A 13,297-nucleotide genomic window follows, 5' to 3' on the forward strand; every position below is an offset into this window, starting at 1 on the left:
GGTGCAGGGGGCTGTTTTGCTGTTTGCTCCGGATTTGGAGAAATCCGAGCAGAATCCTTCCCAGCCCGAACTCCCTGCTGGAAACGCGGTCAGACCCTGCCTACGTCGCTAACAGAAACACAGCCTCACAGGGAGCAGCTGCGCAGGGCAGGCACCTCTCCTGTGTGGGGCAGCCAGAGATCAGCAGCCCCCAGCCCGTGCCAGGGAGCTGAGCAGTGTTTGAGGCTCTCCTGAGATGACAGCTGGGGTTTTGTCAGTGTCTGGGCAAAGCTCAGAGCCCTGTGCCATCAAACCCTCAGGCCGCCTTGAGGAGGCTCAGCTGATGCCACTGTATGGGGTCACCTCACTCATGTGAGGTTGCTGTTTCCAGGTCAGCCCCCCTCAGCCATGCCTTTTGTGGGAATCGCTGCCACAGGCATCTCTATCTCTGCTCAGAGAGTTTTCGGAGCCCTCTAGTCCCTCCTTTCTCTCAGTGAGAAAGAGAAGCCAGGTGGGGTGATGCTGTGGAGCTATGGCTGCAGCAGAAGCCCGTCGGCTGTTTTCTGTGCAGTGGACCTGGGAAGATGGGGGCTGTGGAGGACGACCCCACGCCCCGCCGTCCTTCTGGCTGCTCTGAACTTACAGCCTGAACGTGCTGCCCGTGGTGAGAAGCAGCCCACAGCTGGGAGAGCAGCGGTGGAGCAAAAAAAGGCCAGACCACTAAAACCAAAAGGCATTCGTTGGACCTGAACTGGGTAGAGACACTTGCTTCGCTGCCTGGGAAGAGCGCAAAATAAAACAGTGACTATTTATTTCATCGGATGTGTCCCCTCATTGAGCCCTTTTTCTTTGTATGTTAGACTGGGCCTGTAGTCCTGCAATCCTCTATCTTCAAGTGAGTAACCCACTGGAGAAGCTTTATGTTGGAGACATGAGATGAACCAGAAAGAACCCAATATGAATGAAATCTCAGCATGAATCTGCACGGTTGGCAGTAAGAGAAAACTGGACACCCCTGCTCCCCCTGCAAAAAAGAACAGTTGCCTTGGAAATAATTCAGACAATAAACTTCATATCAACTGCTTTCAGTTGCAGATTTATAGTGTAAAATTAAGCAGATGTTGTGTTGAATAGAATGCTTAAAAGCACAATGGTAAGTTGAAATATTAGTTTCTCTACATGTGGCAATCAATAGTTTCAATTATTTATTAGAATATGATTAATATATAATAAAATGGAGCAAGCTACTACTTAAGAATATAGAAACATTGAAGAAGTTAGTGTGAAAAAACAGTAACAGATTTACAGGTCTTCCAAAATGGTGCAAATATTTTTGGATACAAGATGGACAACTTAAAGGGATTTGCAAAGTATTTTCTATGTTCTTTAAGGAATTATTTCAAATAAGGAATTCAGTCTTGAAATAACATCAACTTTTATTTTATTTATTTGAGTTCCCAAACTCATGTTCTGAAACAAGACAATCAAACCTCTATGAGTTTGTCTCGATATTAACATTACGTTACTCTCATTTGCCTCTTTCACAGTGAAGAGGTGAGAGATAGTTCTGCTACACCAAATAGAAAATATTGATGATCTTTGGTAGAAGTGACCTGCAGAGCTCAGCTTACTCTGCCTTGTGTTAGTCTTTAGAAGAAAAAGGCTACGTGAGCTGTGCAATTCACAGTACATTAACTACAAAGCTCTGTATCATGACATTTGTGTTGCTCATCACAAAACCAGTTCAAAAACACTTGATCTGTTATCCAGCTGGAAGGCAAAGCAGGACTCCACAGCTGACCAGGCTGGAACCAGTCTGAAAGTACTCTCAGCTCCCACGGAAGGCTGAGGAATAGAGGACATTTGCTTTAGGTCCGGAGCTGTGGAAGATCAGTCCTTAAACTATCCAGGAAAACAGCAACAGACAATGAAAGCAGGAAGTAATTTGGAAACGGATATGGAAAGCCCCCATTTCCCTTAGTTTGGACCTTCCAGGTTTTAAAAATAAACAAACATGGGAAATGAAATCTTGTACCCATTTAAAAAAAAAATCCCACAGATTCATACAAAACAGTGTCACGAGAGCTGGAGAGGCTGTTTTCACCCCTCTGCTGCAAGACAGGAGCGACAATACCTGGGTCATTCATGATACGCCTTCTATGTCTCTGAGATGGAGATGCTGCAGAAACCTGCTTCATTTCTTCAGTCTATGATTTTAATCTCTTTGGCTTTAAGATTTCAATTCTTTTTGTCCCATATGCCATGTACACTGAGACCAAATTGTTTCCTTTAGCTCAGTCTTGCATACTGGATTGTAGTTACATAAATTTTACTTTCCTTCTCTTTAACCTAAGCATTCCCAACACCTTCAATCTTTTCTCATAACTCCTGCTCCCCAGGCTCTGATGGCTCTTGTTGCTCCCTCTGCACTTCTAGGAAGTCCACATTTTCAAGCAGCTTCTGGTAAAGAGGGGAGCTTGCCAGGCTGGCAGCTGTAGACACTTACTACAGAATTTTGACATCAATATAGCCACTTTCCACTTATCTAGGAAAAAATGTCTCAACAGGTCATGACCGCAGCTGGAAGGAAATCAGAGGTCCTCTTTGAAGAGCTGATCTCCAACAAGATATGAACATGTAACTTGGTCCTGAGGTGGTCAGTAAAGGGGCATAGGAAGCAAAACTGAATGATGTGGTCAGAAGCCTTTTAAGAGGACAAGGTGAGACCACCAACTATTTCCACAGAAGTCCCCCAGTCCCTAACAGATGGTGGTAATAACATTGTGTACCAATATCACATACAACGGAGGCTGGATTTGAACGGGCTATTGAGTGGCAAAAGGCTTTTAAATGCACTAGCATTCAGGTCAGTTATATACTCCCAATGAGTTTCTTTCTCCAAAATACACTTACAACATTTTTTTAAAGAATCAAATTATGTCTGAAGAAAATACTAAATCTCCATTAGCCTCATTAGCTTAATTTAATTTTTTACTGTGGTATTTTGATACAAGTGTATGGTGGAATAATTATCTTATAGATGGCACCAGATATTTAGTTACTAAAATTAGGATGAAGTCCCTGGTGTTATGTTTAAAATACATGGTTATTTTTGTAGATCTACAATAGCCTGCAGAAAAAAAATGATCCTCAAAAGCTTCTTTTGTGCTAGGATCATGTAACAGAAAGTAGAGCTCTAGGGTTTAATTCCTATCAATCAACAAAATGAGTTTCACACTACTCCCAGCCAGAGGAGCTAATATACACAGTGCCACAGGTCATCAGAGAAGAGCTTAAAATAAATCCAAGAGTGGGTGATTATTGCTACTTTCTGCCATCTCCTGTATTGTTCTTCTAATTTTATAAAGCCCCAATCACTGAACTAATTATTAGAGACACTTAAGTTGTTTTACTGGTCCTAGCACCTTTCATCAAACTCTGGCAGCTCTGAGGAACTGTTCAAACACACAGGGCTGTCCCTTGGAAACGTTTTGCTGCTGTTATGAGCCCTGGATATCCCCCACAACAGGGAAATATTTGAGCAGGTTTTTAAGCAGAGGACAGAGGAAAAGTAGATGCTTTTAAAAATACAGGCCTCCGAGGCATCTCGGGTTTCCCCCTCTGCAGCGAGCACAGAAGACTGCTTATCTTGGCTCCAAAACAGATTGATGTGTTCAGCCAGAAGATTCACTATAGCTGACAGAGAACATTTCCTTCATCGTATTGCTTCACCATGTGAGGAGATAACTCAGGCTAATAATATTCTGTCTCCTTTTTATCCTCCTGTAGCCTACGCATAACTTAATTCTTAATTCCAAAGGGCTTGCAGAGGAGATTGGCCTGGTGCTAGTTTCATTTACACACATATAAATCAAAACTCAATCTACCGGAATAGATGGCACTGCACTGGCATTAAAAAATAAAAACCTCAGCAAGACCAGAAAATTCCCCTTCAGCTCCCCCAGTCATAAACACCATGTTATCCTAGATTTAGTCACACCCTCCAAATTTCTAAGCATTGCATCCCATTTAAATTTGCATGTAAATAGGAGCTATCCGGATTCACAAGAAATACAGCCTCCCCTATCCAGAAAACGTTAGTGTGAATGTAAGACAAGCAGAAAATGGCAGAGAGGTAGAAACCTGGAATCCATGGCAATTATCTTGACTTCTAATGACTAACATCTTTGTTTCTTAGTAACTAATTACACTGGAACTGCTTGGAGAAAAGGACCTCGTGATATGCCTGGAAGAACCAGTGTACAGCACCGAACCAGGACCACATTCGTCCACGGCATCAGATACCCACTCACAACCTCCTCCTCGTATCCAGGACTGCAGGATCAGGCTTTGGAATCTTCCCAGACCCCTAAGTCACTGCAGGTACTACGGACTGCAAGGTTACCATTTTGGGATATGAACAGGCTGCGTTCCTAGGTCTGAAGGCTTAACCCCAAGCAGTAACCCTCAGCCACGCAGGAAGCCCCACTGGCTGCAGCCACCTGCCCACCCGTGACTTGCGGCTGCATGGAAGCACTCACTATTCTGCTCTAACTCAGACACACATTGCTCTTTCAGAAAACCCACATTATTATTCTGGTTTTGAAGGAGCACTTGCGGAAAGCCAAATCAGAAACTTTGAAAACTGCTCGCAAGACCCTGGTTTCACTTATCCTAATCTATCACCGTATTTCATCACCAGTCTCATACCTCAAAGCTCCCAGCAATGTGCCACTTCTGCCCCCTCCAATAAGATATAAAACAAGGGTTAAGTGACAGATAGTATCAATGTGGATCGCCATCTGTCTCACTTAGAAATCACTGCACCAAGAATAAAGAAAGAATTACCATACTGGTGTCAATATGATAAGTTACAGTCTCTTTTTCCAAAAGAAGAATTTATAGTTTTTCAGCTAGCACAGAAAACTCTTCCCCTTTCATCACTCTGAACATCAGAGCAGTTTCTCCTGACATCCTGTTCAGAGTCTCTGCTAATGAAACTGTTTATTTTGGTGAGCGGCTGATGTGCTTACTCATTACAGCACTCATCTTGGAATAAATATGAACTGGGAGCCAGTGATATGAATTCAAACTGTTCCTTCCATATATTTGTTTCCAAAAAGTAAATAAGTTTGAAAGCTCTGCTTGTGTTCACCTTCACTCTGAAGGTGAACAAACAGTTCAGAGAAAGTGAGTTTTCAGTGTTTTCTTACACCACACAGGTTACACAATCCCGCATGCCAAACCCACAAAATTTGTGGCCACATTTCTCTCCTACAGCAGAGGGTTCACAGCTGCGGCACCAGGCAAAGCAGGACTAGGAGGAAGCTAAAGAAGTCACCTCCTGACTCATCACTCCCTCTCGTAACATTTATACACGTGCCAGAGGTTTGCCTATAGAGTTATGGAGGAATTTAAGAAGAAATTAGATTACTTATTCTAGTGCTAATGGGAATCCATTAGAAATCTTTTCCTTACATCCAGCCTATGCTTCCCTCGCTTCGGTGTAACACTTGTTTCTTGTCCTAGCCCTACGAACCCTTTCCTTTTGCAGCATCACAACATGCTTTCAAAGACTGTTCTTGCTCTCTTCTGTGCTCTAGACGGAGCAATTTCTACCCTTTTAATCCTTTCTTGAGAGGCCACTTTTTTCCTTACACCTCTGATCACTCTTGCTGCTTTCTGCTCCACGTCTCAGTGTGTGATATCCCGAACAGGAGACAGTACTCTGGTTAATGTCTCCACAGAACCAATCTGCACAGTTCCTTGGGAAACTGATGAAAGTGCTTTGTGAGCAGCCAGTCCCTCACTGCTGGCCGCATTTTCACAATGAGAGATTGTACTGCAAAGGGAGGAATGTTCTCTGATATAACTAGAGAGATGTCTTTCAAAGGCTTCAAACATTATGGCAGAACCAGGAGAGGGAATGATTTTTTAGTGTTTCTGGAGACAAGCAGCCGGGTCTTGTATTAGCTCCTTCAGCACGCACCTCTGTCCCCCAGCTTCTGCATCAGAGAAAAATCACTGCTGGACTGATCCAGAGTGAGGCAACCAAAAGCAGCAGCAAAGATTGAGCTAATTGATTTAGTTGTGAGAGTGGGGAACAGAAGGGATGTAGCTTGCTGTTACTGCCACCTCCATGAGGGAAGAGCAATTAATAGAAAAGGTTGACATGTTAGAAGGTAATTTTTGCTGTGCAATTGCTTGCACCCCCAGTGTCGTATCTTCATACCTGCAACCATGCAAAAAATGGTAAGATGTAAGGGAGCAGTTTCATTATTGTAGCAGCCGGAGGGGGATTGCCAAGCCCTGGGACACACACTCCCAGGGAGTGACTTACTGCTCTCCCAGCCCCACAGCATGTCCATAATCTCTCTCACAATACATAGGTTGAAAATAGAACTGGCTAGAGGAAAAAAGGGGATGGGATGGGGAGAAAAGCAAATCAATTCAGCTTAATAGTAAAACCTTGATGAGCAAAAGTTCAGCACAGCAAAAAATGCATCGCCAGAGGACTTGTGAAGCCCAGGAGATAAGCACTGGCAGATCTGGCACATGTGGCTGCATTTCTGATAAGTCTCCAAACAGCCCTCAACTCTCTTCCACACCCAACACTGGACTTTTGTTCTATGCACATCGCATATTTAAGGAACTGAGTGCATTTCTGAGACCTCTTGACTTCCAGGTGCAGCCAACCCCCCTCTGCCTTTCAGGTGTTAACTTCACGCTCTTTGCAAAAATATGAGCGCTGGTTAACAGGTCATACTCTGGGTTTAAAAAAGGAGGAGCTCCTGGGTGGCACAGGGTGTGTTATTGCAACCCTGAACATCCCTTCTCAGCCACTCACTTGCCCTGGGGTAACCTTCAGCTCAATAACCAGTGCAGTGGTTATTGGGTAAGGATATTTGGCAAGCTTGAAAATAGGGAAAGCAAGCTGGATGAGGGCATACATAGCCTCGTACCCTCGGAGGAATTAAACATTGGCTCAGAAAAACCTGCCTGGGCACTAAGCCCTATAAACTGTCTCCCAAAGCTTGCAAAGATAAATACCCACTGGCAGTAGACCTTTCTTCCAGCATCCCTGGGAAAAGGATGGGGACCTGCATGCTGGAGGAGGGACATAGGGACTAATGCAGGGAAAGGTGCTGGTTTACATGCCACCATTTGCAACTCCTTTCTTCAAAAGCTTCCAAGCTTCCTTCTCAGTCCACCCGTGTTCCTTCCCAAGCCTGGAGAAAGCTCTAGGAAGTGCTGGAGTAGGAAGATCTGCCTCCTCACAAGGGGCAGGCTCTCCTCCCCAGCAACTACAGTCCCCTACCTTAGGAAAGGCACAGCAGCCTCTCTCCAGTTTGCTATATTCAACTGCAGACCTCTAAGCACTTTCCTCCCTTTCCACTCCGCTAGAAGAGCCATGTGGAAACACGGGGAACGAGAGCTGCTCCTTGTTGCTGTCGTGAGCCTGAAGCCCAGGTTTGCTTGCACTGTCTCTGCTCTGGGGCTCCTGCATTGCCGCGTGTGTGATAAAAACCATTAGCATACACAGGAGGAGGAAGAGAACGCTTTTGTTTCTCCACCCCAAGAACTGAAGGTACTAAATGTTAATACTTGGAAATCAGCAACTGCCAAGAACAAGTTCCCCACCCACCCATCCACCCTAAGCTTTGAAGTGTTTTCTTCCTAGCTTTACCTTGGCACGCTGGCCAAATAAGTCACAAGTTTCCGAAGGTCTTCCTGCCTTATTCTGTCATGATTGCTGCGGGCTGGGAAGGTCAAGACAGGACCACCTCGTTTATCACGGCCACCTGCAGAAAATAAAGGATTGTTAGAAAATCAGGCAGGAAGCACATGTCAAAAAAACTATGTGCACTGAATTGATAAACATAAATTACGGCTCATTCAAGAGCCTGTGCACTCTCTGTAGCTTTCAGGCTTGCCTAATTGAGGAAGACATGCTTGCATTTGCTGGACCTCCATGGGGGGGAAATAAAAAAAATACAAAAACCCAACACACAAAGAAAATTGCTACTAGCATTTCTTCTGACTTTCACCTAATCCCATCAAATCTGATATAACTGCCAATCCAAGCAGGCCATGCTAATGAAATCCTACTGTGGGGATAGCTTTAAACTGGTCAACACCAAGAAAGCGAAAGTATTTTTCACTGTTACTCAGTGTGTTGCATCGTTCATCACCAGACAGTTTACACCATCCCGCCACTTAGAAGCAATGTGTCCCAGTAACGTTTATGCAGTACGACATTCTAATCTATCTGGCAATTCATCAGAAACTGAAATTTTGATTAGAAGTTCATGCCTCCTATGCTTTCCATTTAGAAAGTGGTTTTGGCAATTGGAATGATTTTTGGTTTGTTTGTTTCCTGTAAGCTTTCCTGTCTTAAAATCCGCTCCTTTTAAAAAGCCAGTGTCTGGCACTTCATCCTTTACAGCAATTGTCAAAAGGCTTAGCCATAAAGGAATGACTCTAGTCTGAATTTTACAAGCACAAATATAGGGGTGAATACAATCTATTCTACAGCACCTTATTTTGTTCTCTGCTGTGAATAAAGTTTAATAAGCTTGAAACTGAAATCTAGTGCCTCACTCAATGTTTAGTTCTTTCTTCACATACTATCACAGGATTTTTTTTCAGTAATTGTGTGTTGTTAGATGCGTGTTTGCACTGTTATCTAGGAAAAAAATCATAGTAATACTACAGTATATTGCAAGGACCTTGCAAATAAGCTGTAAAAACGAGATGAGTGTGCATTTTTCAATGGAAAGTATAATCCCTTTAACAGATATTTCTGAGAAAGGAAAATCATGTGCTTCTCTGAACTAATTTACCTGGCCAACAAGACGAAAAAGCTACACAAGGACACGCACATCTCCAGCACCGATCCGTGCTGCGTTCTCTCATGCAGAACGCAGGACAGCCGCACTCCGTGGGGCCATGACTTCTGCAGGGGTCCTAAATGCTCTGATTCAGTAGGAAGAGTCCCGAGAGGCTCTGCTGTAAGAGTAGGACTGGCACGACAGCAGATGTATACTTGGAAAAACAGTATCCTGGATCACCACAGGACAAAGAATTGCTCTGGGCAGAATTTAGAGCAGGAATCAAGGAGGTACCTCATATGGCAGGAGTTCCTGCAGTGGACAAACCAGGAACCAAACTGATGAGATATGTGCATGTACCCCCAGGGCACCGGTTTTCCAGCTGGCCCTGCTGCAGAACTCAGGAGTCACTTGTAGATCCAGCTGCCCTCTGACAACACACCTCCTGTCCATTTTGTTCTGAAACTGTCTATTCAGTTGATGCCACCAGAGGTACAAGCTCACCTTCTAGCACAAAGTGTCTCTGTGCATGACCAGAGTCACACAAAAGCAGCTAAAAATAACAATGTTGTTACTATATATATATATTTTAAAAAAACTTATCTTTTTTAAATTGCTAAGTCCTGCTTGAAGAGTTTTCTACAGCACTGCAGAGTGTAAAGTTAAAGTCTGTTACATAAACATCTATACAGATAGAGATTCCAGTATTACCCTGTGTTACAGTTCATCAGCACTGAAATTCTCACTGTTTTCAACAGATGCCATATGCCTGAAGGGCTACATCATGCATCTCTCCATTGGAGCCAGGTCATGGTTGATTTGTCCAGGGGTACAAATGGAGAGGCAAACAAGAGATGCCATCTTAATTTTGAGTCCTCATGCAGCCAAGGGTACATATGGAGTACAAAAACTGTCCTGCCTAATCTCCGCCCACATCTCTATGCCTGATGTTTGCCTTTGGCTTCACACCGTGAAGGTGAGGAAGGTCCATGGGAATTTGGTGTCACCTTGGCTGATCCGTGGCTCTGCCACCTAGCATGAGAATGGAGGTGTAATGTTACAAGGATTTAATTTGCAAGGAAATAAGCTCATTTTTTATTTTCAGACCTATATATATGTGTATTAAAAAATTCCTCATTTTAAGCACATTTTCCCTTTGTTGAGATTATTTCACACACCGTAACAATGCCAAAAACATTATATCATGCATGATGTTTCCAAGAGAAAAGCAAGCCAGCTTATGGAATGGCAAACCAATGTAGTAACCAAAGCTGGAGGGAAATATTTTTTCAACACAGGAAGCTTTTCAAGGCTTTGAAAAATTTCCCATCAAGAAGCAACCAAGGCTTTCAAAAGCTTCCAGATATTCACTGAAGCAGAGACCTGAACTTGAACTGCATCCCAGAAGAACATGCTACCCGCTACTCAGTCAGGCTCCCTCTCCTCCTCCATTCCCAATTATTTAAATATTTCTACAAAGCGGAAAAGCTCTAAGATGAGATCAGGAGACATCGAAGCCCACAGCTATAATCCTCTCCCAGGATATGAAACACCTGGGAAGGGCCATGAGCTTCCCACAGCCCAGGTCACTCTGATGCTTCCCATTTGCAGCAGCTTGGTAAACCAAAATATGTGTTTCTGGTCAAGGACCCGTTTCCCACTTACAGTTCCACCAAGGTGAGCTCTTCAAAACAAATAAGTTATCTAACTTTTTCAGCCTACCAGAATTTAGATCAGAAAATTCTTGACCCTGCTACTAATAGTAACACAAAGATTTCAGCTACAGAAAAGGAAACAGGGTTCAGAACACTCCTGTCCTGTCTTTGCTTCAGGATAAAAATTGTCCCTCAACAGTTCATATAAACTGTCCTCAGGGGAGCAGGATAAATAAGGTGGTAGTGCAGAGTCAGAAGTTACCAGGACAGACTGTAGAAAATGGGTTAATTCTCCTTGGAGGAAGGAGGCTACATGATGACCCAGTTGGAGGTTTCTGAATGATGGAAGGATAAATAAGTGCCTGGACTGATTCATTCTAGTCCTATGGCACAGAAGAACAAGGAGACATGGAGCAAATCTCAAGAAAAGCAAGGTTGAGAAACAAATGTTTCTCATTTGTGATAAAAGTACTGCTCTATGCTTTGAGCAATAGGGTGAAATCGTTATTAGAAGTGCATTGTACATATTAAAATCCTTTACTTGTTTCCAAATTATTCAAGGGCAATCCTTAATTTTTATGAATGTCTGCATAATTTACACAATTTTATGAAGAAACATCAGGTTTCTTCCAGAACAAATCACAGTATGTTTAATTCACCGTAAGACTTGTAGTGTTCACTAACTGTGGTGTACTCTCTTAAATACTAATAAAATGCAGCTTTTCCATTGCACTTTATAACTGCAAATCTCAGCTTTCCTAGGCAGACTAAATGGGATATTACCACCATCGAACTTTAGACACCTAACATGTCTATATTAGGACCCTCATCTCCTCTACTGGACCCTCCACCCTGATAGCAACAGCAACTAAAAGACAATAAAATCTTTTGGCATTGGCTGTGCAGGGAGTGTATACCTTTCCTCTTCTCTATTATCTCCTTTTTTACTGAGGGGAATAGCGAGGTACAGAGAGGGGAAGAAATTCAGCCCAGATCCCACAGCAGGTCACTTGAAGAACCAGGAGTAGAAATGAGGTTTTCTGACTCTTAGTCCACTGTTTTAGGGCTTCACAGTGCTTAGGCTAAAAGTCAGAAACTATAGAAACTTAGTTTCTATAAACACTATAGAATCACTTCTATAACGCTGACTATAGTCAGCACTATAGAAACTCTGTCTCTGCTTGTTAGGAATCCACCCAAGGAGGCTAATTTTGTCCCAAGTCAAGTCAGCCAAGATCTCAACACCAATTTTACATGCACAGTCTCTTCAGAGAACTACTCAGCATATTATTTTAAAAGAAAATAAAAAATAAAAAAAAAAATAATAACAAAAAATATGGAAGGAAGTAAAGATTCTCAATTGCTTTAATCAATATGTCCCATCTCCTGCCTCCCAATGGACTTGCAGACATGGGATGCAATAATGAAACATGTCATTAGGTTTGCTAATTACAGTTATTAAATGCTAAAACAAACAACTGCTAATTTCTAATTGTTTTTCAAGGTGGGTTTTCATGGGCTTTGGTCTGATTTAGAGAGGCAAACAGATGGTCTAGTTATTAGTGCTTTGGAAAAAGGAGTCAGAAAAACACATGTTCTTCAGGGCACAAAGTACACTGAGAACAAATATTTAGCCATGTATGTCTTGCATTCCTCCCACAAAATCCTTTGTTGATGGCCTTGCCTGTCAGTGGCTTGCTTGCCAGTTCTTCCCATCTCCCTTTCTTCTAGCCTACACAGAAACTAGCGCTAAATTCAGCATTTGTTCTCAGAAGTTGGATTACATCATTTTTCCTCCACAAATCATACAGGGGATATTGCAGTGATGGCATGAGGCATCATGATGCATACCACATTAAAAGAAAACATTAAAGAAACCTCAAAAAACCTGCACGGAAACAGGCTGGACAGTCAATGACCTTCTGATAACCACTTTTCTGGTCAAGCCTGCAACTAAGAGGAAAGGGACTCCAACTACAAGATCCCTGTCCTGGCAGCTGCCTGAACTGACACCTTAATCCTCTCAGTGGTGGCTCCAACTGCCTACAGGTAAGTCAAGGTAAGTCAAGATGCTGGCCAACTCAGTTATTATATATTAACTCTGTGTATGGGCCTTCCCAATTTCAAGTCCTGAGGCACATCCATCCCTGATAATACACAAAAAGCTGAAATTCCAGCTTTGTATAATCTTGTATGGCACAGGAAGTTATCGGTTTCCTTTTAATGCAAATTTCTTGTATACAACAGATAATGATTTTAATGAGCTCTGTTTTCAAGCTGCATCTCTCTGGTTCTATCAGCTATGCTATCATGATACTTACCCGCTTGCATTTACCTAAGGGATTCTAACCTCTGCTTCCTTTTGCACTCTCTTTATAAGCATGACTACACAAGGATTAACCATAGACACACATAAAGTTCCCAAGTACCTTGTCTAAGGTCCTGCAACACATCAGCAATGGAGACAGCAGTAGTACACAATGTCTCTGGCTTCTATTCAGATGTCTACTGCAGTTCAAATGAATACACTCCTTCATCTGACCCCCGCAGATCATAAGCTGATCAATCTTGATGTTGCAGACTCTGCTGAGACCATAAGTGAGTTTCCAGAGAAGCTGAAATACTTCTCAAAAGGTATTTCAGTCCAAAACATGGTAAAAAAATGAATGATGATGAAGAAAACTAGTAGACAGAACGAGCTCAGCTGATGTCAGGCGCCTCAATAAAATGACAAACAATATGCTCTGGATTTCTAAATCTAATTGACAGACTTCCTAGGAAATAAAAGTATCAAGGAATTGGTATCCAGAGTCTTAAAATAAAACTCTTTCC

General features: G+C 42.7%; 1 protein-coding gene across 1 annotated transcript in view; it reads right to left on the reverse strand.

Annotated features, from left to right (window-relative positions):
• Window positions 1-13,297, reverse strand: part of LOC104616487 (kalirin-like) — a gene marked incomplete at its 3' end in the record, with an annotated part of 72,406 nt that overhangs the window by 23,775 nt on the left and 35,334 nt on the right. The window contains exon 3 of the mRNA XM_010281520.1: window positions 7,667-7,781. Coding sequence (XP_010279822.1) covers window positions 7,667-7,781 — 115 coding nt within the window. The remainder of the gene's footprint in view (window positions 1-7,666; window positions 7,782-13,297) is intronic.

This window comes from Phaethon lepturus, unplaced genomic scaffold (genome assembly GCF_000687285.1).
Source record: "Phaethon lepturus isolate BGI_N335 unplaced genomic scaffold, ASM68728v1 scaffold44720, whole genome shotgun sequence".
Classification (NCBI taxonomy): Eukaryota; Metazoa; Chordata; class Aves; order Phaethontiformes; family Phaethontidae; genus Phaethon; species Phaethon lepturus.